This window comes from Podarcis vaucheri (assembly GCF_965113315.1).
Source record: "Podarcis vaucheri genome assembly, chromosome: 14".
Classification (NCBI taxonomy): Eukaryota; Metazoa; Chordata; class Lepidosauria; order Squamata; family Lacertidae; genus Podarcis; species Podarcis vaucheri.
In genome coordinates this window covers 8,487,394-8,512,722 of record NC_138752.1, presented here as the reverse complement: position 1 = coordinate 8,512,722, position 25,329 = coordinate 8,487,394, and the positions used below count along the sequence as shown (strand labels likewise).

Below are 25,329 nucleotides of genomic sequence, written 5' to 3'. Positions count from 1 at the left end.
CGTGGACCTGAGTGAAAACTATCTACACTATCCCCCTGCTGGCTCAGGGTGAAACTTTAGTACATAACAGGACTATATTTTGAAAAGGAAAAAAAAATGAACAAATTCCTATGCCCCACAAATAACCCAGAGATACATTTTAAATAAAAGTACACATTCGATAGAAGAATGGCAGATGAAGATGATGGATTTTTTGGAGCTAGCCGACCTAACCGGAAGAGTCTGCGACCAGAAGGAGGAGATCAGGAAGATTGGATCAAATTTAATGATTACTTAGTTAAACATGTTAAGTTAAACTAACTGAAAACAGCTTGCAGATACTTAATTGGCTTAGGATTTTATTTAAGGTAAATGATGAATTAATATGTTTAATTTCATCATGTGAAGATCTAAGGATGTTAATGTTTAAGTTAAATTATTTTAAGAACTATGATTTGGAAAACCGTTAAAAGGACATGCAATGAAATTCAACCAAGGGGAAGTTTTATGTGTTTATTTGTTTATAATGTTGTGAAAACCAATAAAAGAAATGGGGGAAAAAATTAAACAAAAGCACACATTCTACTCATGTAAAAACACAGATTCCCGGACCTACCGCAGGCCGGATTTAGAAGGCGATGGGGCCGGATCCGGCCCTTAGTTTGCCTACCCCTGACTTACATCATAGGAGCCTACACAACACAAAACACTGTTGCTGTATGTAGGTTTTATTTTATTTGGTTCTTATAATTTGGAAATGTACATCCAGTTTGTTTTTTCCTTTAATTTTTGGGCAGGCTCTCATGAGAGTGGGGCCCTAAGCTATAGCTTGTTTAGTTTTATACGTAAATCCGGCGCTGGTGGCAGGCGGAGAGGGTTGCTGCAAACCCCTCGCCCTCTCCCCCCCCAGGCCCGTTTGCACGGGCGGCTCCCCGACTCCGCCTTATCCCCGGGGCACCACCCGCTTCCCCTCCGACCGGTTTTTTTGCACGGTCACATGACCCGCCCACCCCTCCCGCTGCGCCGCATCCTCCGCTCGGCGGCGTTTCTCCACGCGCTCGGCTGGCGACCATGGCGGGGCTCCGTTGCGCGCTGCTCTCCCTGCTCGCCGCCGCCGCCGCTGCCGTGTGGCCGCAGCCGCAGTCGCTGCTCCAGGCTGCCCAGGGCGGCTGCCGCCTCCGAGCCCGGAGCTTCCGCTTCGGCTATGCCGACTCGTCGGCCGTGGGGCCCGGCTGCTCGGTGCTGGACGAGGCGTTCCGACGTTACTGGGCGCTGCTTTTCCTTCCCGGACTCGAAGACGCAGGTCAGGCGGGGTTGAGGGGCTAAGGGTGATTTTCAAGGAGAAGCACCGCTCTTCTTTCATATCTGCACGCTTTGCCTTCCCGGACGGGGCTTGCGGGATTTGATTGCCGAGGGGAACTCTGTGCATGCCCAGAGACACGCCGCTTCCTCCCTTCCAAGCTGGGGAACTGAAAGCTCCGAGCGTGGCCGAGTCTGACCCCTGTTTGTAGAAAGCATTGCATCCAGCACAGTTTTATTTCAGTTTTAAAACTGTGAAAAATATGCAGAGGATTTCTTTTGTACTCATTCTGATAAACTAAATATTATGGTACGAGGTGCTGCTGCTGTTTGGGATGTGTGTATGTGTAGGGAGGAAAAGAGTATCAACACAGTCATATGCATTATTTTAAAATGTACCACTACACTAATAATGCTGTTGTCCAAAATAATGCAAGTCATGTTTATTTAGTTGCATTTCTAAGACTTTTTATCTGGCCCCCCAGGACCCTCTGTAGGCGACACCCCTTCACAGTCCCTGCTTTGCACCCTCCTTGCATTGCTGTTGCTGTTGTCTGACTCAAATGAGTCCTTGAACTCTGGTTGTACCTCTTGCAATAAATTGGGTGTATGTGTGTAGCAACTAGCCTGGTATACAAAGGTCAGTTTTATATTTCTTGCTCTTCCCGCATTAGCCTCTGGCCCAGCTAGAACGTGGTTCATTATTTGCCTTCTGAACAACAACTTCAGGGCAATGTACCCTAAAGATAATGCAAAACAGTTAAAAGCACAAAAACAGCAAAGGTGTTTCAAATAGAAGTAGACCCATACAAAGCAGACATTCAGGGTAAAGACCCATGTATGAATTTTAAAAAAAACTTTTTTATTGATTTTACAAATTTTTTATAAACATTACAAACAAATAAAAAGACAAAACAAACATGTATAGTTTCGTATCCTTTTTTCATAAACCTCACTTCTCTGACTCCCCCAAACCTCCCCTTTCTACATCCCAATTTCCAAAATTATTTCAGCAAGTCCTAAAATTAATTTTGTCAAATTTATTCCCTATTTGTTCTTTTCTTTTACTTAATCCTTTGTCGCTGTAATCTCCTTTTCTTACTAAGAACCTCAACATTTTAACATTCATTAATTTTATAGTATTTCTTAAGATACGTTTTAAATTTCTTCCAATCTTCATCCGCCGTCTCTTTCCCCTGTTCACGAATTCTGTCAGTCATTTCGGCCAGTGTCATATAGTCTATCACCTTCATCTGCCATTCTTCCAGAGTGGGTAGATCTTGAGTCTTCCAATGCTTTGCGATAAGGATCCTTGCTGCTGTAGTAGCGTACATAAAAAAATTCCTGTCTTTCTTCGACACCAATTGGTTAGCAATGCCCAAGAGAAAGGCCTCTGGTTTCTTAGGGAAAGTACATTTTAGTACCTTTTCCATTTCATTATATATCATTTCCCAGAAAGCCTTAATCTTCGGGCACGTCCACCAAAGGTGATAGAAAGTACCTTCAGTTTCTTTACACTTCCAACACTTATTGTCAGGCAAATGATAGATTTTTGCTAGCTTGACTGGGGTCATGTACCACCTATAGATCATTTTCATAATATTTTCCTTTAAGGCATTACATGCCGTAAATTTTATACCGGTGTTCCACAACCATTCCCAGTCAGCAGACATAATGTTATGACCAATGTCCTGTGCCCACTTAATCATAGCTGATTTAACTGTTTCGTCTTGTGTATTCCACTTCAGCAACAAGTTATACATTCTTGACAAATTCTTAACATTGGGTTCTAACAGTTCTGTTTCTAGTTTAGATTTTTCCACCTGGAAGCCAATTTTCCTGTCTTGTTTATATACCTCCATTATTTGAAAATAATGGAGCCAATCTCATACTTTTGTTTTTAATTTCTCATGACTCTGTAGTTTCAGTTTATCTCCATCCTGTTCCAGAATTTCCCAATACTTTGGCCATTTGGCCTCCATATTGAGTTTTTTCACCGCTTTAGCCTCCAAGGGTGACAACCATCTAGGGGTTTTGTTTTCCAGCAAATCCTTATATCTAATCCAAACATCATGTAATGCTTTTCTAACAATATGATTTTTAAAGGCCCTATGCACTTTAACTTTGTCATACTACAGATATGCATGCCATCCAAATGCATTATTAAAACCTTCTAAATCCAAGATATCTGTATTCTCGAGGAGCATCCACTCTTTCATCCAGCAGAACGCTGCTGCTTCGTAGTACAGTTTTAAGTCCGGCAGGGCAAATCCCCCTCTTGTCGGACTTAAAACTGTACTAAAGACCCATGTATGCAGTGGGGGAAACTTGTTGGAACAAAAATACCTCCAGTTGTTTCTGGAATGTATGTAGGTAGTAGTGGACACCTGTCATATCATTTGACAATGACACCTGCCAGAAGATCTCAGGATGTTTCAACAAGCAGCATCAAACACCACGGACAGGAGGTTTCTTTTATTTCAGATAATAAATTGCGTGGACAAGCAAAAGAAAAATGTGAATTAAAAACTCACAAATCTATGCCTAAGACACATACTCTTTACTATTGCAATTCAATTATATATTGTATCATCATCAATACAATTTTGATACAATGATCACCATATTCTCAGCCCTAACAATAATTTTCATAATATTATAGGGGGGGGGATAAGTGTAATCGTTGCCCAAATTCATTGACAGGTGTTTCCTGTGCTAGCAGAGACAATGATTTATCTGTGATCTTTCATTTGTTCTTTCTTGCTTGCTTCAATTGTGTTTCGCAGGGAACGCCCACTCTGAGGACCCCTGTAATGAGCTTCTTGTGAGTGTCACTGAGCCAGGGTGTGATGGCTACCCTTCGCTGGACTCCTCAGAGAGCTGTAAGAGAACCAAGGGTCTTAGCACCACCTCCAGAGCTGTGTGGGCTACTGTGCTTGAGCAACTGTGCTCGAGAGCTGCTTCAGTGCAGGTATTGGTGGCGCTGTGGTCTAAACCACTGAGCCTCTTGCGCTTGCCGATCAGAAGGTCAGCAGTTCAAATCCATGCGACAGGGTGTGCTCCCGTTCCTCTGTCCCAGCTCCTGCCAACCTAGCAGTTCGAAAGCATGCCAGTGCAAGTAGATAAATAGGTGTCGCTGTGGTGGGAAAGTAAATGGCGTTTCTGTACACTCTGGTTTCCGTCACGGCGTTCCGTTGCGCCAGAAGCAGTTCAGTCCTGCTGGCCGCGTGACTCGGAAAGCTGTTTGTGGACAAATGCCAGCGAGATCAGCCTGAAAGCGAGATCAGCAACCCCATAGTCACCACTGACTGGACTTCACCCCACCTTTACCTTTTGCAACAGACATCGCTCACTGAATGCTGAATTAGGGTACGTTTGTTTATTTCAGAGACTGCCCTATGTACTTTAGGAAGAATAAGAGCAGGGGAAGTCAAACGGAGACCCTCCAGATATGACTGAACTTTTCATCTCCTCATCGCTGACCTCTGGCCATGCGGGTTGGGGTGAATAGGAGCTGAAGTGCCAGACACTTCAAGGGCACCAGGTTGGGGAAGACTGGCCAAATTGATGGGAGTGAATTTTTGTTGCTGCTGCTGCTGAACATTTGGGAGTCAGGAACCCTTTCTAGGCTGCTGATAATCACAGTATAGATCCCTTATTTGCCTTCTGCTGACCCCTGCTATAAACCTAGAAGAACAGGTTACAGCTTCTTCAGGTTGCGTTTTTTCGGGTTGCGGACCACTGAAACCCGGAAGTACCGGAACGGGTTACTTCCGGGTTTTGGCGGTCGCACATGCGCAGAAGTGCCGGATTGCAACCCGCGTGTGCACAGACGTGGGCTGCGAATGCTGCGGGTTGCGAACATGCATCTCACACGGATCACGTTCGCAACCCGAGCGTCCACTGAACTGGCATAATTCTGAGAGAGGCTACATTTTAAGAAGTCCTAACAACTCTTTTGTTTGATGCTCTTTCAGATAAGCTGACCGTTTCGGATGCGCAGATGCTTCTGACAGCACAAACTGTATGGGGAGCTCTCAGAGGTAAGGCAACTGAGCTTTCCCACGGTCCCTCTTCCTGGGTCTGTGTAAGCAGACGGTCCATAGCTCAGTAGCTGAGCATCTGCTTTGCATGCTTCCGGGCACAGGTTCAATCCCTGGCCTCTGCAGGTAGAGAGAGACTCCCTGCTTGAAATCCTGGAGAGCCACTCCCAGCTGGCTGAGCTCAATGGGCAAATGGGTTGACGCAGTAGAAGACAACTTTCTACGCTCCCATATTTTGTTTTTAAACCATGTACATTTAAGTTGATCTTGCCTTGTTCCACAGGGCTGGAGACCTTCAGCCAACTCGCCTGGAGAGACGATGATGGGGCGGTGAGTGAATATGGATCTTCCGTGGTTGGTGATGTTGATGCATCCGATTGGCCACTGTGAAAACATGATGGGCCGTTGGCCTGATCCTGCAGGCTCTCCTTTCACTGCACTGGAATCACAGAACATCTGAATTACAGCCCATGGGATATCCTTCCCCACCTCTACCCACAATGAGGCTCAGCAGGGCCAGCTGAAAAAAACGGCTGCAGAGGCTAAGTTCAAGAATGCCCAGTTCCTGAGTCAAATGGGTTGCATTTCACTTCCACCATGCCCTCTGCCAGCTGTCATCCTTTCCCTCAGGCAAGGGATTTGAGATGACGGGGCAGAGAAAGTAGCTGCTAACTTCTGCTTTTGGGGTGTTTGATTGGAATAATCCAGCAAATACCATTTATTTTCAGGGCATGCCCGTCAGACTTGCAAACCTGGAGCAGCTGCCCCATACCAGGCAGAAGACCCATGCTCAGATGTGATGAGAGATGTGAACCCAACAACATTGGGTGGGGGTGGAAGGAAGCATCAGGTTTGGGGAAGGCTGCGGTAGTAAAAACTGCCCTGGGCCCTGGGGATGCTCTTTACCATCGAAGGGTTTTGGAGACTCTCCTGACTGTCGTTCATCTCCTCCCCTGCACAGTTCCACATAAACAAGACAGATGTAGTTGACTTTCCCCGCTTTCCTCACCGAGGTCTGCTGCTTGATACGTCACGCCATTACCTGCCTTTGAGAGCAATTCTGGAGACACTGGTATGTGAATTTGGCTTGGGGCAACAAGTGTTGCTAGTCTTTCTGGAAAACGCACGAGTCTGGTTCAGATGATCATCCGAATCAGAAGTGTAGAAACTCTGGTCCTCCAGATTTTTCTGCTCTATTGCTGACATTTATTAGTAATAATCAGAGAACCCCTTTTGGACTTTTTTTTTATGTAAAAAGGAAAATGAATTAACCTGTTTGAGTTGGAAGATTGGGAAAATTTTAGAGGGATGATGTGAATTGTAGTCCCAACACCCAAGCTAGAGAAACACTGCTATATAACCTAACAAAAGCTACCGTATTTTTCGCTCTATTGGACGCACCGGATCACAAGACGCACCTAGTTTTTAGAGGGTGAAATAAAGGGGCAAAATATTATTTCCGCCCCCAGCCCCAAAGAGCAACGGACAGGCTGCGTGCAGCCTGTCCACTTCTCCCAGAGCTTCTTGGGGCTGTGGGGGAAGCCCGGGTTTCCCCCCCAGCCCCAAAGAGCAAAGAAGCCAAGACAGCGAGCGGGATCCATCCCGCTGGGTGCATTGGCTTCTGCCATAGCTGCGCAACCTCTCCAGCGCGGCTAAAGAAGAAGCCAAGGCAGCGAGCACAATCCATCCCGCTCGCTGCTTTGGCTTCCTCTTTAGCCTTGCGCAGCCTCTTTAGCCTTGCGCAGCGGGATGGATCGTGCCCGCTGTCCACCGGGGCTGGACTAGATGACTCCTGGTGTTCCCTTCCAACCCTGCAATTCTATGACCTCGGAAGTTGTTGGGGGTCTCCACCACTGGAGGCTTTTAAGCAGCGGTTGGGGGACCATCTGCCTGGCGTTCTTTAGCTGTGATTCCTACATTGTGAGGGGGCTGGGCTAGATGACCCTCGGGTGGCCCTCCCCACTCTATACGGTCCTACAATTCTGCAGCAGGAGATCCACAGCCACTGTCGGAGAGACATGTGGCTTCAGTGTCTACGTAGGTACCCCCCTACCTGCCACTCTTCCCCCACCTCACTTAAGCCGAGGGAATTTTTGCCCAGAGAAGCTCCCAGGTGAGGCAAGGGTTAAGATCTACCTCTGGTAAATGACTTTGTATCTCCCCCCTCTTTCCCTTTTCTCTTCTTCTTCTGTGCTATTTCCTTCTTTTGTGTTTTGTTTAATCTGTTTTTATTGTATACTAAAATAAAAGCTGCAAAGTTTCCTTTTTTATAATATCCCTCCCCTCCAAACTAAAACGTTGATCTAGATAAAAACACTGATCCAGAGGAAAAGAAGGGGGTGGAGAAAGGATGAAAGAAGAAAAAGAGGTAGAGATAGAGAGATTTTTTAAAAGTTGGCTTCTTTAGCCTTGCGCAGCCTCCCGCGGCTGGAGAGGCTGCACAAGGCTAAAGAGGAAGCCAAGGAAGCCAGGGGGATGGATCGCGCTCGCTGCCTTGGCTTCCTCTTTAGCCTTGTGCAGCCTCCCCCGGCTGGAAAGGTTGCGCAAGGCTTTTCTACGAGGAGGGAGAAGGGACTGACTGGCCGTGTCAGTCCCTTCTCCCTCCTGGGGAAAAGCCCACAAGAGCTGCGCGAAACTTGTGTGCAGCTCTTGGGGGCTTTTGCTGCCTGCCTCCCCCCTGCATTCGTTCCATAGGACGCACAGACTTTCCCCCTTAGTTTTTAAGACGGAAAAAGAGCGTCCTATGGAGCGAAAAATACAGTACATCCTGAAATGCCATGATCTCTGCAGGCCTCATATAGTGCAACAGGGTCCTGCAATTCCGCAGTAATTCCAGTTTTAGCCTGAAGAATGAGAAGGGGTTAAAACTGGGAGGAAATGCACGTGGACTGGAATGACCCCATCAGGGCAGGAAGTGGATCTGCTTTAAAAAACAGTTCAGAACCCTGCTACCTCTCTTTAGAAATCTGCTTCTGACTGCTGTGCCTATTGACTCCTCCCTCGCCCACAGGCACTGCTGCCTTTATACATGTTGTGTCTGGCCTCAGATTGTCTTGTGACGTAGCGCTCAGCGCCAGAGGAAAGGTTCTAGGATGTTCCTTTTCTGCAATGTTTAGGTTTAATTGCATCCAGGGGGTTATATACGGCATAAAACGTAAAAAGGAAGGGAGGGAGGATTAACAAACGAAACAGAACCCCCGAGAAAGCCTGAGCAAAGTAAAACATTTTTGCTTGGTCCTGGAAAGAAAATGCAGGCTTCGCCAGGCAAACCTGCCTGCGAAGGGAATTCCAGTGGCAGGGGCCACAACTGAAAAGGCTCTGGCTTTAGCTGCCTGCTTTGCTTTGGAAGACTTGTGGGACTGGATAAAGCATAAGGTGGAGTCTCTGAAGCCCCCATGAATAATCTTAGTAATTGTAATAATTTATATGTGAATCTGGGATGCGGGTGGCGCTGTGGGTTAAACCACAGAGCCTAGGACTTGCCGATCAGAAGGTTGGCGGTTCGAATCCCCACGACGGGGTGAGCTCCCGTTGCTCGGTCCCTGCTCCTGCCAACCTAACAGTTCAAAAGCACGTCAAAGTGCAAGTAGATAAATAGGTACCGCTCCGGCGGGAAGGTAAGCGGCATTTATGTGTGCTGCTCTGGTTCGCCAGAAGTGGCTTAGTCATGCTGGCCACATGACCTGGAAGCTGTATGCCAGCTCCCTCGGCCAATAAAGCAAGATGAGCGCCGCGACCCCAGAGTTGGCCACGACTGGACCTAATGGTCAGGGGTCCCTTTACCTTTACCTTTTATATATGAATGTAGATCATGTTGGAGTAGAAAGGTGATTTCAGGCATGGTTTAGTGCAGGGATGGGGAACCTGTCACCTTCCAGATTTCACTGAACTCCCAGCTCCCATTGGTCCTTGCCAGCATGCCCTTTGGTCAGGGATGATGGGTACTTCGGTCCAACACCATCCAGAGGGCTCCAGGTTCTCCCCATCCCTAGATTTGTGGGTGGGGAAGACGTCCAGTGACAAACAGCATCCAGGTTACATCTCACTTTTGGGACCCCACATGAGCTCTGCAGGGCTGCTTCTTGAGAAAGCCAGCTAGCATCTGTTGCTAATCAATCTCTCAGGACTGTGTGTGCTGCTCTCCAATTCCCTAGGATGCCATGGCCTATAACAAATTCAACGTGTTCCACTGGCACATTGTGGACGACCCATCCTTTCCGTACGAGAGCGTGACATTCCCAGATCTCAGCCAAAAGGTAAGTCAGCACAAGGAGTTTACCAAAGAATCCCTTAAGGACTTGGCAAGGGAAAGCTTTGTACATGACCTCGCTCCTCACCCCTGCTGTTGTTTAGGTAATTCTTGGGAATACAGTGTTTGTGTTGAAACCTAATGCTTATGCCCTTCTGGAAAACTGCAGCGTTGCGTGCATCTGAAGTATACAGTGGTACCTCGGGTTACATACGCTTCAGGTTACAGACTCCAATAACCCAGAAATATTACCTCTGGTTAAGAACTTTGCTTCAGGGTGAGAACAGAAATCGTGCTCTGGTGGCGCGGTGGCAGCAGGAGGCCCCATTAGCTAAAGTGGTGCTTCAGGTTAAGAACAGTTTCAGGTTAAGAATGGACCTCCGGAGCGAATTAAGTACTTAACCCGAGGTACCACTGTGTTTCCTATCTTGTCCTGGTCTTGTTTGCTCATTGGGAAACTGCCTTTCTGGGGCTGGGGCCAAGGATCGGCTTGGTCAAGCATGTGTTGAGTGTCCATATCTTAGCAGGAGACCCATGGATGAGCTCCCTGGACCTCCTGCTCCTCTTATAGAAGCATGGGATCATAGTTGGAAGGAACCCTGAGGGTCATGTAGTTCCAACAATCTGCAGTGCAGGAATCACATCCAAAGCATCCATGATAGATGGCCATCGAAACTCTGCTTAAAAACCTCTAATGAAGGAGAGTCCACAACCTCCCGAGGGAGAGCGTTCCACTGTCAAACAGCTCTTACTGTCACCCCATTGAAACAGGCTTGTCCACCTGCCTTTTACCTGGACCTACTAAATCATGGTGGCAATCAGGAGGAGTGGTAGATGCCACTGCCTCCTTGCTTACTGGCTCTCTGCCTGACAAGTAAAGCAAGCGGTAGACAAAATCTAAAGGTGAAGGACCCCTGGACGGTTAAGTCCAGTCAAAGGCATCTATGGGGTGTGGCGCTCATCTCGCTTTGGGCCGAGAGAGCCGGCACTTGTCCACAGACAGCTTTCTGGGCCATGTGGCCAGCATGACTCAACCGCTTCTGGCACAACAGAACACCATGATGGAAACCAGAGCGCATGGAATGCCGTTTACTTTCCTACCAGAGCGGTACCTATTTATCTACTTGCACTGGCATGCTTTCGAACTGCTAGGTTGTCAGGAGCTGGAACAGAGCAACAGGAGCTCACCCTGTCCCGGGGATTTGAACCGCCAACTTTCCGATCAGCAAGCCCAAGAGGCTCAGTGGGTTAGACCACAGCACCACCGGCATCCCTTTTTTAAAAGTACCGTATTTTTCGCCCCATAGGGTGCACCGGCCCATAGGGCGCACCTAGTTTATTGGGGGGGGGAATAAAGGGGAAAAAAATATCCCCCCCCCCAGGCGCGGGGATGGGGCGGGGGAAGCCTAAGCTTCCCCAGCCCCCAGAACAGGCTGCTATCCGCAAGCGTAGGGAGCCCGGCGGGAAGTCGCGCCGGTCTCCCCAGGCTTGCGGATATCTACCCGAAGTTGCGCAGCTCTCCCACGGCTTGCCGGGAGCTGCGCGAAGCTCGAAGCCTGGGGCGCGCTGAGCTCAGCGCACCCCAGGCTTCAGGATGCAGGCAGCTCTCCGCAAGCCATGGGAGAGCTGCACAAAGCCCGAAGCCTGCAGGCAGCTCTCCGCAAGCTGTGGGAGAGCTGCGCGACTTCGCACCGGGCTCCCAGGGCTTGCGGATAGCTTCCTGAAGCCTGGAGAGCGAGAGGGGTTGGTGCGCACCGACCCCTCTCGCTCTCCTGGCTTCAGCGAAAGCCTGCATTCGCCCCATAGGACGCACACACATTTCCCCTTCATTTTTGGAGGGGGAAAAGTGTGTCCTATAGGGCGAAAAATACGGTAGGTGGTAGCAATGAGGAAGAGGAGCAGCCCGAACAGCTGGTGAAAATGGCAGTGAAGGTACAGACTCCTAGAAAGAGGGTGTCTTTCCCAAAGAATCTCCAAAGCCTGGAGTTGGCACTCTGCTTGTCTTTCTTTAAACTTTTGAGGGTGAGAAATATCTCTGCCAGGCTGAAGGCCCCATCTGCACTATACATTTATAGCGGTATCATACCACTTTAAACGGCACTGTGCCCGCCCCCAAATAATGGGAACTGTAGTTTTTCCAGTGTGCAGAGAATTGTTGGGAGACTCACATTATTTTCACAGAGCTACAGTTCCCAAAGTTATCTGGGAAAGAGGGATTGATTGCTAAACCACTCTAGAATTGTAGCTCCGAGAGGGGATTAGGGGGTCTCCTAGGAATTCTTAGCACACTTAACAAACTACGTTTCCCAGGATCCTTTGGGGGAAGCCATGACTGTTTAAAGTTGCATGATATTGCTTTAAATGTACAGTGCAGATGGACTAGGTGAGAATTTTGAATAATCCACTTCTCTTAAGGACTCCAGCCTAGACACAATTTTAATAAGACTTGTAGGGCAGTAAGATGTTGTGACTTTGTGCCTTTCCAGGGAGCCTTCCACCCTACCACCCATGTGTACACTGCCAGAGATGTGAAGACAGTGATTGAGTATGCCCGGCTGCGTGGGATCAGGGTGATTTCCGAATTTGACACTCCTGGCCATACTCTCTCGTGGGGTCCAGGTAAGAGCTGGGCTGCAGCGACCAGCTGAATGGCGTACTTAGTGGTTCCTGGAGCCAATGTATATTCTGAGTCTAGAGTTAGGATCTGAACACAAACGAAAACCACCTGGCTGAAAGGTGTGTACTAGATGTGTAGCTGTTTGAACCAGGTGCTTATATGACTCTTTCAGTGTGTAAATCTAATGTATTTAACATTATATGTAACATCTAATTCCTTAAAAACAGCACTGGCACACCATAGGGCTCTGTGCTAAGTCCCTACCTGTATGCATTGTATACATACGATTGTGTATCATCTGACCCGTCTACTGCAATTATTAAGTTTGCAGATGACACCACCATAATGAGTTTAATAACAGGTGGAGATGAATCAGTGTATAGAGGGGAGGTCCAAAAAATATCTACATAGGGAACAACTTGCACCTTAATATCAGCAAGACAAAGGAGATGGTGTTGGACTTTCAGAGGAAGAGAGGAGACCTTAAGAGACCAACTACATTTGTTCTGGGTACTGTATAAGCTTTCGTGTGCATGCACACTTCTTCTGATATATAGACACGGTTAGGATTGGGCTGTTAGTAAATTGTAACTTTCTGCATGCTATTCTTAGCTTTATAAGTCTTTCCATTGGGTCCCTTTTGGCAAAGGGGACCAGTGCCTCATCTTCTAGGGCCACCCATGCAGAGCTTGCTTTTTTCTTTTGCCCACTGCTCCATGTGTTTAAGCAGACTCCCCCACCCCAATCCCACCCCTGCTTTTGTTTTTGTTTTTTTCTCATCTTAGGCATCCCAGGCTTATTGACTCCCTGCTATGCGGGCCCAAATCCCTCCGGAAGCTACGGGCCAGTCAACCCCATCCGCAATACAACTTACGAGTTCATGGCCAAGTTTTTTGCCGAAGTCAGTTCTGTGTTTCCAGACTTCTACATTCACCTGGGAGGAGATGAGGTTGACTTCACATGCTGGCAAGTCTTGATTTCTTGGAGGGATCTGGAGTGGGAGTGACAGGGAGGTGGGGGAAGGAGAGAAGCTGGCTAGTTTCAGTGACCTGTGTCTTCTGGGATAATAGTTTTGTTGTACATGTACAGGTTTCTTGCTGTGAACCTTAAATGTTTCTTCTCTTCTCTCCTCTGCGCGCTCTCTCTCTCTCTCTCTCTCTCTCTCACACACACACACACACACACACAGAGTTTTCTTGGGAGATGTTGTGAAACTTTCAAAAACTCCTCCACCCATCATCAGAATTGCTGAAAATCTGTTTGGTCCTCCCTTTCTGACTTCCCTATCCCATAAAATTGACTGGATAAATGCATCCATGCAAGCAACAAATCAACGACTCATATTTTTAATATGTAATTGGCTGATTGCCAAAAGAACAACAAGTCATAAAACAAGCGCAATATATTTACATGTCCATCAGATACAGTCTCCCTTTCCATCTCTGTTACTTTCCATCAGACTACATATCCGGAGCATTTTAATTATAGATATCCACAAGAAAGGCAGATTTTCCTGACCAGTAGGCATGCTCTGCCCATTGCTTTCAGGTTTCTTCCTGTCATCTGGAGTGGCTAGAATCATAGAGATATATAGTTGGAAGGGACCCCAAGGGTCATCCAATCCAACCCCCTGCAATGCAGGGATCTCAGCTAAAGCATCCATGACAGACGGCCACCCAACCTCTGCTTAGAAATCTCCAAGAAAGAAGAGTCCACAACCTCCTAGGGGAGTCTGTTCCACTGTCAAACAGCTCATACTGTCAGAAAGTTCTTCCTGATGTTTCATCAGAAACTCCTTTCTTGTAACTTGAAGCTGTCCTACCCTCCGGAGCAAATCCTGCTTGCTTAAAAAAGAAATCAAAATCAAAAGGGATTCTGCTAAAAGAAAGGGAGGATTCCACTTTGTATACTGCAGTTCACTGTGATTACGTAGTAAATCACCCGATGTGTGCCCATTCTTGGTTTTTATTTTTGTTGACCCTCAGAGAAAGCCATTCAGAGCCTTTGGTGGGTGCTACCTGTTCTGTGGTTCTAATCTGGCTCATCTCCATCCCATGCAGGAAGTCCAATCCAGATGTCCAGGCGTTTATGCAGAAGATGGGGTTTGGTGAAGACTATACCAAGCTGGAATCATTCTACATCCAGAGGTAAGGACCGTTGCTCTCAGTTGCTCAGGGGCTTTCACAGAGCAAGAGCTGTAGGGACTGCTGCCAGATTTTGGAAGATCACCCCAGTCTTCCAGGTGATGCTTCTTGTACAGGTGCATTCCTCTGCTTTTGGCCTCCCCAGGGAAACGTAAATAAAAAGATACTTGCAGAGACTATCAAAACTCTGATCTCTCACCACTTCTCCAAATCTCAAGATATTTACCTAAAGTCCTTTTTGGTTTTGCCCCTTTCTTGAACTGTTTGGAGAACTGATCCAAGTTAGGTTGCAATTCTATACACTCTTATCTAGAAGTAAGCCCCACTGAAGTCAGTGGGACCTACTTCTGAGTAGCTGGGATTGGCTAGTATCACTTGAGCCTCTTCTTTTTCCCTCCCCCAGTTGCTTTGGCTTTCGGCACAGTCCCTGGAATGTAACCCCCACATAAGTTGTGGGCTTACTGTGTGGTTCTCCAATTTGTTCAAATAAGAAACTATGGTTACCACTTTTAGAACAAACCATGGTTTGAAGTTAATAGCCTGACATTTTCCAAAGCTGGTGATTACAGTTTTTCAGTTGGACCAGGTGGGCAACTTATTAATTAATTGCAGCTCGTGCAAAATAAGGAGCAAAGGTGCTTTGTTGACTCATTCATATCTTGGTTTATTAAGCTAAGATATGACTATCCAAGCCAGCTTTTTGAGTTGGGAGTGCAAATGAAGGAACACAGGAAGGTGCCTTATCCTGGGCCAGTGTTCCATTGACCGTCCGTCAAGGCTGCGAACAGCGGCACTGTTGTGGCGTCCAGTCCGCTTCCACTGCGCCAATCTGCTTCTCCCAGTTAGAGCAGAGTATCTTGAGCAGCGGTGTGCCTGTGCGGAAGGAATCTCAGCCATGCAGTGAAACTCTCGTACAACAGCTGCTTCTATTCTACAAAGCTTTATTGTACAACAGCAAAACAACAAATCAGCCAGGAGAGAGCAGAGACATGATACTTCTCCTATCACAGCCAAAAGAGAAAGTAAAAACGTTCACATCACAAAGTACAATACCCGTATGCAAACACCCCCCCCCCCAGTGACAGGACGTCATTCCCCTTGAGCTGTTAACTCTGTAAGCTCTGGGTATCCTCCCAGTCAGACCATTGGTCCATCTAGCTCAGTGCTGTCTTACACTGATTGGCAGCAGCTCTCCAGGTTTTCAGAGAAGAACCATTCATCGCCCTACCTGCAGAAGCTGAGGACCCTTTGCATGCAAAACAGATGCTCTAGCACTGAGCTATGGCCTGTCCAGGTACTTTGCCTGGAATATAGGCAAAGTAGGAATAAATGGGGGAAGGATGGGAAACACCTCCTTTTCTCAGTAGTTGTTTCTCTTTACTCCAGGCTGCTGGATATAGTCTCTTCCTACAACAAAGGCTACGCGGTATGGCAGGAAGTTTTTGATAACGGAGTGAAGGTGAGAAGGCCTCTAGGTGAATTTCCAGGTGCTGTGTCCTATTCACAACTTTTTCTCCCCTCCACCAACCAATATATGGATCTGCTTCTTGGCATGGTTCAGCAGAAATTCTTCTCTCCCCCTCGCCCCCCCCTTGCCTTCTCTTTTATGTGGACAGCTGGGCAAAAGTCATGGTAGTAATAATAATAATAATAATAATAATAATAATAATTATTATTATTATTATTATTATTATTTATTATTTATACCCTGCCCATCTGGCTGGGCTTCCCCAGCCACTCTGGGCGGCTTCCAAAAGAATATTAAAATACTATAATACATCAAACATTAAAAGCTTCCCGAAACAGGGCTGCCTTCAGATGTCTTCTAAAAGCCTGGTAGTTGTTGTTCTCTTTGACATCTGGTGGGAGGGTGTTCCACAGGGAAGGCGCCACTACCAAGAAGGCCCTCTGCCTGGTTCCCTGCCTGGTAGCGGAGCAATTACATGTAGGAAGAATGTTTGCATCCTGTGGATCCCTCTGCCCCTCTCCCCACCAAATGCAGCTGAGCAGGAGTGTCGTTGAATTTGCAACCTTCCCATATACAGTGGTGCCTCTGGTTGCGAGCGGGATCCATTCCAGAGCCCCTTTCGCAACATGAGCAGAACGCAACCCACGTCTGCGTGTTAGCGGGTCGCGATTTGCCGCTTCTGCGCATGAGCATGCAGCAAAACCCAGAAGTAACCCTTTCCGGTACTTCTGGGTTGCTGTGGGGCGTATCCTGAAAGAACGTAACATGAAGCGAATGTAACAAGAGGTATGGCTGTATTCCTTCTCTAGGCAAAGTACCTGAAAGGGCCGCAGCTCAATGGTAGAGCATCTGATTTGCATGCAGAAGGCCCCAAGTTCTATCCTCAGCATCTACAGGTGGGAATGGATGCACCATATTTTTCGCTCTATAGGACGCACCCGACCATAGGACACACCTTGTTTTAGAGGGGGAGAACAAGAAAAAGTCTCAATCATTTTATTCGACCGTCAGTCAGTAAAAAAAAATAAAAAATACATTTGTCAGTACACTGTTAAAAACTCCAGGAAGATTTTGGAACTTAGTCAACACTAAAATGGGCTAAACAGATAGCCCCATATCAATACAGTCAATTTTAGTCTTGCGACGCTTAAAAGCTAAAAAAAGAAACTTTGCCACCGCCTGCATAAGGGAAGCCCTTTTTATTTGGAGCTGATCAGACCAAGAGAACAAGAAAAAAAAATTCTCTCCCTCTCTGCCCAGCGCCCCTTCAGCTAAGCGGCAGGAGAACGGAGCCCCTTCCATTTCTCCTCCCGCTGTGGCTATCCGTGAAGCCAGGAGAGTCTTGCTCTCCTGGCTTCAGCAAAAGCAACGCGAAGCCATGGAGCCTGCATTCGCTCCATAAGAAGCACACACATTTCCCCTTAATTTTTGGAGGGGAAAAAGTGTGTCTTATAGAGTGAAAAATACAGTAGCTTGGAGGGGTGTGTGGCCTGGGGAGAGTCCCAAGGGCAAGGCAGAGGAGCCTGGAGGGCTGCATTTGACCCCTGGGTCAGAGGTTCCTTACCCCTGGACTGGGTCAAGGTCGCAATTACGTTTCTGAGAGGCCAGAATAAGAGCCATTTCCCCATTGGCACATCCCCACTGTGGTTGCACCAAGTCTGGGCTTCTTGCTGGACTGCTGTATCACAGCTCATCACTTAGGGATGAATGCATCTTTCATCACCTACAAGTCTCATCCTGGCCCTGCTGCCTGGGACTAATGGCACCTAGAGGGGCACCAATTCCTTAACTCAGGGCCTGCATGAATTGGCAGCCAGTAGAGCGCTGAGAATATCACAAAAAGTGTGCTTGATCTCATGCGCCGCTTGGCTCTTTCTACTCGTCTGCAATGCTGCTTCTCTGCCTCCCCTCTCCCAAAGCCGCTTTGCATTTCTGACCCACCTTTTGTTCTCTTTAAGCACTAAGCTGTTCTGCTCTTTCTCTAAAGAGGAATAGGTTGCCACTGTCTGTCCCGTTCAGGCTGTTCCTGTGTCACAGGAGTGCCTGGAACATTGAGCTTTGCATGTAGCCTGTGTGTGTTTGGTCCCTTTGGCTCACCTCCTTCTTGTTTTGTGTTCTCATTTTGTATTTTTCTGTGGTGAACTGCCCTGGGATCTCCGGATGAAGAACAGCATACAAATATTAATATTAGGAATACTAGTAATACAGTGGTACCTCTGGATGCAAACAGGATCCGTTCCGTAGCCCTGTCCGCATCCTGAAGCAAATGTAACATGCGACTGCACGGGTCGCATTTTGCCGCTTCCGCGCATGTGCATGACGTCATTTTGAGCATCTGCGCATGCGCGAGCAGCGAAACCCGGAAGTAACATGTTCCGAGCGCAACCCAAAAATGCTCAACCTGAAGCGTATTCATCCCGAGGTATGACTGTAATAATAATAATAATAATAATTCATACAACTGAGCAAATCACTGCAAGCATATCAATCACATGGTACGTCTGATTAAGCACATGCTACACATCTGATGAATGGTGATCCTGGGATGTCCTGGGGTGTGCGTGAGGGTTGGGGTGGGGATTTAGTCAGAATCATGGTGGTGGGGAAAGGGTTATCCCCTCTCTGGTTTCCTTATTTTTTTTCTAATTTATTACTATTATCATTTTAATTTATGCATTGCTTCCCATGGAACATGCCAAAGTGATTTACGATACAATAAAGACATATATAAAACACAATTTTTTTTAAAAAAAAATATCCAGTACCACCTATAGACTAAATTTGTTCTGGTACAAGCTTTTGTGTGCATGCACACTTCTTCAGATACTGAGGTTGATGGACTTCCATTTCATGCAGCTCAATGTGGTGCCTTCCATGATTCTAGATTCAGGTAGGTAGCCATGTTGGTCTGACGCAGTCGGAATAAAAATTAAAAATTGTCCAGTAGCACCTTATAGACCAACTAAATTTGTTCTGGTAATAAGCTTTCGTGTGCATGCACACTTCTTCAGATACCATATATATAAATATATCAGATACATAAAACAGTTGCAGATATAAAAAGTGGTCGAAACCATTGCATATAAAAAGCAACAAGAAAGAAAGCAACTCTGCAGGTTGGAACAACAACAGCACCTGCTTATAAATTCAGTTCAAGTCCAGTGCAGATACCAGCTGGGATAAAGCTCTCCATTTGGAATGGCTGTAATTCACGTGGCGCCACTGTTGCGGCTTCCCATGATTCCACAGCCGCCCTGCTGTCTTAACTGAACCCTGGGCCCTTCCCTGGTCTCTGATGTGCTTACTTGCTTCTCTTTTGGGCAGGTGAAGCCTGATACCCTAATACACGTGTGGAGAGAGAACGCGGGGACATACCAAGCAGAGATGGCTCGCGTCACCAAAGCCGGCTACCGGGCTCTTCTCTCTGCCCCCTGGTATCTTAACCACATCTCTTATGGACAGGATTGGGTGGCGGTTCACCAGGTGGAGCCATTGGCATTTGAAGGTACGTTCTTGGTGTTGGCTTTCCTGCCATCTTGGGTGCTGTGAGGCAGAGAGGCTGTGAGTCACCAGGCCTGCAAGGTGTCAGCCCTTGCGTGTGAAGCCCTAAATGGCTTGTGACCCAACCACCTAAGAGTGCTTCCCTGGGTTTTGACCCCCTCAGGCCCTATGATTGGCAGGGGAGGCCCTGCTAGTGGTAGCACCACTGGGTGTTGCCTTTATTGGCACAGAACTGGGGCGGGGCCTTCTTGGTGGTGGCTCCCCATTTGTGGAATGCCCTCCCTCATGTGTTGCGTCTCTCTCATCATCAGGAGGTAGTTAAAGGTATTCTGGTTCACCCAGGCAATTTCTTCTTATTATTATTATTTATTAAAGATTTTATTGATTTACAAAAGTGTGTGCAATGTCTCTCTCTCGTATTTTTCCCCCCATGTAACATTTTTACAAATCAGTTTCATTTGTTGAGACATTAGGAAGAAAAGGGGGAAAGAGGTGGAGGGGCGGGAGATGGGTGGGAGTGCGGTCAGGTGGCGATGTTTCTATTTTACTTACTATATGTAGGGTCTGGTGTCAGCTTTGCTTGTGCAGGTTCTCTGCTGTTCACTTGTGTTCCTTTGGTGGTGAGAGAGGTTGGGGTTGGCCTGGGGTATGGCTGTTCATTTGGGGTTGGCTGTGGTGGTCTTTGTTTTCATATCTGAGAAGGGTGGGTGGGAGTTTCACCCAGGCAATTGAAATTAATGGTTGTGAGGGTATGTGACTGTTTTTAGATGTTGTTAATGTTTTAGATGTTACTGTTTTAAATACATTTTTTTGAAGAATGCATCTTGTTGACAGGCAGCCCAGAACAGAAGAAGCTGGTGATTGGAGGAGAGGCCTGCATGTGGGGGGAATTTGTGGATGTGACAAACCTAACCCCAAGGCTCTGGTAAGATCAGCGGTCAGTAAACCAGGCCACACCTTGTCTTGTAGGGGCACGTTTTCTGATGGAGGTCCTCCTTGAGGTCATTTGCCTGGTTGGAATGTGTCCTTGACGCCTCTGGCTTCCCAGGAGGAGAGAGGATTGCTGACGATACTAAGTTGGTTCAGAGTTGTTAAAATACCAAAAAAAGAGATAGCGACGAGATGCAAAAGGACCTCTCCAAACGTGTTTGGGCATTAAAATGGCAAATGTAATTCAGTGTAAACAAGTGTAAGGTAAAGGGACCCCTGATTGTTAGGTCCAGCCACGGACGACTCTGGGGTTGTGGCGCTCATCTCGCTTTATTGGCTGAGGGAGCCGGCGTACAGCTTCCGGGTCATGTGGCCAGCATGACTAAGCCGCTTCTGGCGAACCAGAGCAGCACACGCAAACGCCATTTACTCTGGCCTATCCCCCCTAAAAAAAACTTTACAACTCTTGGCAATCTCCTCCCCCCCCCCATTTTCTTAATTTTGAGTCCCCCAAAACAGGGGGCATCTTATACATGGGGGGGGGGTGTCATACATGGAAAAATTTGTTAAGTCTCCTCCTGCCCTGCCCACATGACTAGGCCTTTGCAATTAAGCCCCTGCAGAGGATTTTTTTTCCATTTGCTCTTAATATGTGTAGAGGAGATTCTGCTCTTCCCATTATATCTTGTCTGCCTATTTCTATTTTTATTTTACTTCTGGATTGTGTTGGCCTTTAGCTTTAAGGCTTAAATGCCGTGATTGCAATGGAGGAGGCGGCCTCCTTCCCGCTACCAGATCCATCATTGTGTTTTCTCGATTTATTTCTGTCCTGGACACGGAATGAAGAAGCAAATAGTGACAATTTCCGCTCCTGCTTCCGTTTTGGTCAGAATTCTCACGTTCCAAGCAAGCGTGCCATTCCTTAAGCTTAACCCAGGAGCCTCTCTCGCCAGGTTTCAGTGCTTGCTCCTCAGCTGTGACTTATTTTCACCAGCCCTGTCATAGTTTCTGATGTGAGCGCTGTGCTGTTTTATTTCCTCAAGGCCTAGAGCTGGGGCTGTAGCCGAGAGACTCTGGAGCAACGCGACGGTCCGAGACCTGCAGGATGCATATAGGAGGCTGGGAGACTTCCGGTGCACCCTCCTCAGGTAAAACTCTCTGCTGAGCCCTCTGGGAAGCTTGGTTTGTACCTGTGGCTCTCAAGAACGAATGTGCAACGTGACCGTTGCATTAGCCATGGAGAGTGAAAAGGGCCAGACGAACTTGTGAGCTGTAGCTGGATATACAAAGGCCTTTGTGCTTGATGTCCTGAGATTTCCATGCACCTCAGGCAGCAATCCTGTACGCTGGGGTGGGGAAACTGGATCTGGCCATCTGTCAATCACCGGCTGTGACACCAGGCGACCTACTTTGGTCCCTGCACTGTTTGAAATCAAACCGTGTGGGTAAAAGCACAGTACATTGCAAACCTTAGCAACCAGCTGATTGTCAACGCTTGCAGAACATAGATCAGGGGTGCCAGCAAATCTGCTTTTGGCTAAGCCCCACCTGTAACTGCCTTGCTCCTCGTATTTTATGCCAGGTGCAGGGCAGGTGGGCATAGCTTGGCCGATAAGGTTGATGCAGTCTTGTGTGCCAGTTAGTGAGATCAGGCAGGCCTTGTTAAGCTGCTGTCCATGCTTGACTGGGAATGATAGAATTACAGAGTTGGAAGGGACCTGAGGATCCTCTAGTCCAGGGGTCGGCAACCTAAGGCCCGTGGGCCACAAGCAGCCCACAGGGGTCATTTAACCGGCCCCCAAGCTGCCCCCGAACCGAGCTACCTGCTGGGCGAGTCCCCGTGCACTGCGCTAAACTGGCACAGCGCAGCACGGGGACTCGCTTCCACGTCGCTGGAAGTTGCATCTGCGCATGCACAGACGCTGAAAATCACATCTGTGCAGACACACATGCTGGAAATCGCAAGCGTGTGCGCACAATCCAGCCCACAGAGGGATCTCCACTGGAGTGAACCGGCCCAGGCGAGGTAAACCTTGGCGACCCCTGCTCTAGTCCAGCCCCTGCAATGCAGGAATATGCAGCTGTCCCATACAGGGATTGAACCCACAACCTTGGCGTTATTAGCACCAACTGAGCTATCCAAACTTAAAAATGGGAAACGTAATGCAGGTGGTCAACAAAAGACTTTTAAAATGTAGTATAAACACCGACAACTGGGAAACACTGGCTTGCAAACGCTCCAGTTGGAGAACAGCCTTTACCAAAGGTGTCATGGGCTTTGAAGACGCTTGAACTCAGGACGCAAGGGAGAAGCATGCTAAGAGGAAGGCATGCTTGGCACATCCACACCATTATCAACTCCCACCCAGAAACCTATGTCCCCACTGTGGAAGGACGTGTGGATCCAGAATTGGCCTCCACAGTCACTTACAGACTCACCGTTAAGACCATGTTCATGGAAAGCAATCTTACTCAGGTACGAGGGATCGCCAAAGAAGAAGAAGCAGCTCTAACCAACTGAGCTACCCAGGGAGTAAGTCCCATTCATTTAAGTGGGACTTACTTCTGAGCAAGCAGGCATAGTGCAGTGTTACCATGGTTCCCGAACTCTCTTTGCACAGTGAAAGAAAACTAAGAGATTTGCTAGAACAGAGCAAAGGCTCACATAATCAGTTTCCAGCTAATTGCCTCCGGGAAGCCCACAATATTGTTCAATATTTGGACATGTAGGCTCAATTTATTTATCAGCCGCAACTAATAAGAACATAAGAGCAGATAAGAAATTGCAAGAGGGGAGAGTGGCTCCTTTGCTCGGGTCCTGCTCGCAGGTTTCCCACAGGTATCTGGGAATGTTGTGCTTTCTGACAGCGGCCAACGAGATGGTTTTCAGAGTAGGCTGCCTCTGAACTTTCCCCCTCTTAACGCAAGCAGCTGTCAGTTGCTAAAAGGAGATCTCCATGTACCAAGGAATGGCTGCTGTTAGTTTAGAGCACCTGTGGCTCTGCAGCTGTGGCTGGACTCCTGATCCCATCTTCCCTGGTCCTTGGCTATTCTGGCCAAGAGCTGATGGGACCAGGAGTCCAACAACATCGGAGGAGCCCCAGTCCTTCCCACCCTTGCTTATTAGAGACAGGAGCAATAAAAGATAGACAAAATTATAGCTCAGTTGGTTAGAGCCTGGTGCTGATAACATTAAGGTTGCAGGTTCCATCCCCATAAGGGACAACTGCATATTCCTTCTGCATTGCAGGGGGTTGGACTAGATGACCCTTGGGTCCCTTTCAGCTTTACAGTTCTGTGATTCAGTGACTCACCAGAATCCAAGTAAGTCATGTTTTCCAGCACATGTTCTCAGAATTCCCTGGTCTCTCTGTGGATTGACAGATGATTTAAAAAAGGCTTGAGGGATGTCTTCAGAACGCTGTTAGTATGCAGTATGCAGATGCGTGTTTTAATTTCTTTTTGCACACTGTTGATTGCATTTGTCTTTTGAATGTTCTTCGATCTCTTTGACGCTTATGGATCAGTTTCAATGTATTTGATTTTTTGGTAAACTGCTTAGAAGCGATGTGTAAATATTGTGAAATGAAAAGAAAAAAAAAGCACATCTTCATTGAGCATATTTATTTTTTGTTTTGTTTGTAAAGCAGTGTGATCTTCCATTGATATGCTTTTTCTTCTTCTTTGTTGCAGGCGAGGAATCCGGGCAGAGCCACTGTTTACAGGATACTGTGACTATGAATACAATGCCTTTTGACTTCTACACCCTCGTCCTGTTCTCTGCCATATCAGTATCACCACTGTAGGCATGGAGAGGGTAGCACTGATTTAGTACTATTTTCAATAAAAAGTTTCAGTTATTCGTCAAAGGGAAATCAACCACTATTGATCTTGGGTCTTAGCAAAAAAGCCACACCATTTAAAACAAGAATGATAATAAAAATCAGTTAAACAAACCTAGAGGTCTACCGGACTCTATGTATATTATGAGTGCATGTTGGGGGGGTCTGAACACCCTCCACCAACCCCCCCCCCCAAAAAACAATCCCCCTGCCCAAGAATGTTGGCAGAGGCAAGGATGGCCCGCAGGGGGTATCTGCCCAAGCCCCTGCCAAAAAATAATAATTCTAGAGCTGTCACATCACCAAGAGAGCATCTTTACCAGCCACTGAGTCCCCCTATAGTTCTTTCTACTTTTTCCAGGGCCTAAAAAACACTGTTATACTCTGGGTTTCCAGCTACATCACAAGTCAGTGGTGGTTGCTCCTCGCTGCCCTCTGCGGGTAGCGTGGAGGTTCAGGCAGGGGAAAGCCAGGATTTATGAGGTAAAAATCCTGACACTGTTCCCCAGTGGGGTCCGCAGAGCTCAGTGCACCCAGTGAAGCACGTGGAAGTTAGTGGTTCTTGCCAGGTGCAAAATAAGGATCAGACTCAGCAATGGAGAATAAGAAGGTGATGTTTATTACCAGGCAATAAGGACCCAGTTTGGAATCGCTTCCAAAAGGAACCGGGACCCCGATTGACAGAAATCCAGAGGTCTTTATACCTGAGCAAATCACAGCAAATCATAGATCATGAGACAACCATGAGAGACTCACAAGATTGTCAGCGAGAATCAGCCAATCAGCAAGCTGTTGTCACGCTACCAGCTCCTGGTCAAGCACTGGTCAAGCACAGGGTTCTAGTTCTGCTTTCCGATGCTCCCAGTGACGCTCAGCCTAACCTTTCCCCCAGTTATGACAGGACAGGGAGTTTTGGAGTTTTGTGGTTTTGCTCTTCCTGTTCTGGGGATTAATTTAGCCTGTATCTGAGGGGAATTTGTACCAGAATCTCTGATTCACGTCTTGCCCTTGTCCAGGGTACACGGATGTTTGTAGGGGAAAGGTCGGCTCCTAACTTTGCTGTTCCAAGCAGTTTGCAGTTAGCTAAGGCACATCTTCCCTTTGATTCAAAATGGATTATAAAGTACTGTAATCCTTGATTTTGTGTAAGCATATATGAATATATATTGAATATATTGATTACTGATAACTGATGATATGGATAGCATAGGGGTAGCCCTTTCTTCCTTGCCTCATTCCCCCCTTTTCAAGCTCAGA

General features: G+C 47.3%; 1 protein-coding gene across 2 annotated transcripts; it reads left to right on the top strand.

The window, feature by feature from the left end:
- The first annotated feature begins 1,035 nt into the window (after window positions 1–1,035).
- On the top strand, window positions 1,036–24,186 carry HEXA (hexosaminidase subunit alpha). 2 transcript variants are annotated; one of them, XM_082198572.1, is made up of 14 exons: window positions 1,036–1,282; window positions 4,065–4,160; window positions 5,256–5,321; window positions 5,605–5,651; window positions 6,283–6,393; window positions 9,476–9,577; window positions 12,057–12,189; window positions 12,973–13,153; window positions 14,248–14,334; window positions 15,718–15,790; window positions 19,124–19,304; window positions 20,135–20,225; window positions 21,274–21,378; window positions 23,924–24,186. In XM_082198572.1, exons 1-14 carry the CDS (start codon window positions 1,051–1,053, stop codon window positions 23,985–23,987), a joined length of 1,569 nt encoding a protein of 522 aa, XP_082054698.1. In that variant the 5' UTR covers window positions 1,036–1,050; the 3' UTR covers window positions 23,988–24,186. The 2 variants fall into 2 exon arrangements, with proteins under 2 accessions (XP_082054698.1, XP_082054697.1); XM_082198571.1 differs by having other exon boundaries at window positions 12,973–13,157; window positions 14,252–14,334.
- The last annotated feature ends 1,143 nt before the right edge of the window (window positions 24,187–25,329 follow it).